At 33.3% G+C, this 2212-nt stretch overlaps 1 protein-coding gene across 1 annotated transcript; it reads right to left on the bottom strand.

Annotated features, from left to right (window-relative positions):
• Positions 1 to 14: 14 nt before the first annotated feature.
• LOC129571387 (lipase member H-like) lies at positions 15 to 1601 on the bottom strand. Its single transcript, XM_055451190.1, has 6 exons — positions 1132 to 1601; positions 838 to 1059; positions 625 to 764; positions 433 to 487; positions 347 to 367; positions 15 to 277 (listed from the first exon to the last, which is right to left on the bottom strand). The coding sequence occupies exons 1-6, from the start codon at positions 1166 to 1168 to the stop codon at positions 36 to 38; spliced, it is 717 nt and encodes a 238-aa protein (XP_055307165.1). The 5' UTR covers positions 1169 to 1601; the 3' UTR covers positions 15 to 35.
• Positions 1602 to 2212: the final 611 nt, after the last annotated feature.

Raw genomic sequence — 2212 nt, 5'->3', positions numbered from 1 at the left:
AATATAAGGTTCAATTGAAATACGATTCGAAGTAATTAAAAAAAAAAAGATCTAACGATATCCCAAGTACATCCAGGCTGTGATCGACCGCCATTTGGATAAAAGCTAACAATTCCTAGTGGATCGAAAAAGCCCAATTTGCTCGTATGAATGGTTTCCACATGGATCGCATCGTTACTATCGAGCCGCTCGTCTGGTTTATCCAAAGAAAACAACGGTTTGGCTGGATCTAAACCGACAATTTTGGGGATTTTGCCTGATCGCACTCTCTTCCCGGCTTAAAATTTCATTGTTTTTTTTTTTACTAATTCGCAATACTGAATAGTATTTTTGATTGATAACTTACTAATGCCAGCAATATGTGCACCTGTAAATGAATAAATAATTAATTAAATAAATATATACAAAAATTGAAAAGTAGAAAATGTTTACCTAAGCTAAATCCGATTACAGTGAGATCAGTTAATTTGATGATTTTGTTGTCAACCTAAAAATAAAATTTAAAGGGATAGAGAGACATGAATTGGTCGAACATAATTATGTAATACACAATTTGCCATTTTCGAACATGTACACCAAAACACGAATATATTCAACTCATTCGTCACAGTGGCTACTCCTTACCATAAAATCCACAAACTCGGCGGCACGAGTTCCGATTTTTTCCACATAACGAGATGCAGCCAAATAATTGAATGTTCTTGACGCTTTCTCCCAATTCACCCCGATTAAATTGACATTCTTCTTTCCCTTTAGAAAATATGCTGGAAAATAATACGAAAAAAACTGTATTACGGCAGACTCTTCTGTGGTTGATCTTCGTGGCTATGTAATTACCTCCAGTCAAACTAGTTTTGAGCTCTCCTTTTGATTGAAAACCATGGATAAAAATTCTCGTTGGAACATTACGATTGAAATGGGATTCTTCAATCGAATTTGTATCGTTTATCACAAGAATTTGAGGTTCCGTTGGATTTTTCAATGTATATAAATTAATTTCCACATCATTTTGCACGTCAAAAAATGTTTTTGGTTGTTCTATATCCATGGCTGAAGTTGCTGTCAAAAGATATATGTATGAAAAAAGTATTATTTCCATTTCAACCTTTTGTATAATATCAAAAAAATTACCCAATGTGAAAACAACCAACAGAATTATTTCCTTCATTTTGTTTAATTTTTTGTAAGAAAATTGTTGTTTGCAACGATTTCTGATTGAGCAGACACAACAGACGTCGTTAACCGCAGTGAAATGAACCGCAACACCGTTTGACACCTTTTTAATCTAATAACGTTGAGCGAACTTAAATCATAAATTTTACCGATTATCTGACATTAATCGGGGATCCACGAGCCCTACATACGTAGATTTTTATTCACGAAATTGTTGATAAGGTTAACTATTGAACAGTATCAATAATTTTATTCACACAATATTGAACGATTTATTATTGTGTTTCCCTTGCACTTAAAATGATCGTGGCCACTAGTCATCAGCCATGCTCGCCAATTGTAGAACTAGTGTGATACACGCAAAAGATATTTTCAATTTCGACGTCAATTGACGTTTAACCGAACTAGATAACCCAATCTATTGGTATGAATTCAAAGATAAGGTCATTCCATTTATCACATTATCGAATTATTCACGTTCGATAAGACTTACTGATACTATTATTATACTAACACCAATTTGTATGGTTTTTGATGACTTGTATGGAATCACAAAAAGTGAAAAATGGCATAAAATTTGTGTGTACAAAGGACAATTTGGGTGGAAGCCTATGAAATAACCCCTTCGCAACATCGATCATAAATAAGGTATACCATTCAAATTGATCCAAAAGTACGAATGACAAATTTGTAGAGAGTTCCCATTAAATTTGAAGGTTTTGTTTCAGAAAAATCGAAGTTTGGTCAAGTTACATGTGAGCTAAAAGCTACTCATTTTTGCACAAGCAACATTTGAAAGGTTCTCACTATGGCCATCCAATTTTAAAATGGAAACAATCGCAGATACATTTGCTATTCCTATTCCATATTTCACACTATTGCAAATGAAGCAGAAAAAATATACGTAGGTATAAATTACTGATCATGATACAATAAATTGATCAAATATGAACGACGTAGCATGTGCGCTTTGCGCTTGAATTTGAGACACGTTTCATTATTGACGATAAAATGTTTTTAAACAATAGAAACAAAAAGA

The sequence above is a fragment of the Sitodiplosis mosellana genome, unplaced genomic scaffold (assembly GCF_009176505.1).
Source record: "Sitodiplosis mosellana isolate CC-2019 unplaced genomic scaffold, AAFC_SMos_1.0 Smas_scaffold_2232, whole genome shotgun sequence".
Taxonomy (NCBI): Eukaryota; Metazoa; Arthropoda; class Insecta; order Diptera; family Cecidomyiidae; genus Sitodiplosis; species Sitodiplosis mosellana.
Note: the sequence above shows the minus strand (reverse complement) of the source record. Positions and strands in the feature narration are given on the sequence as shown.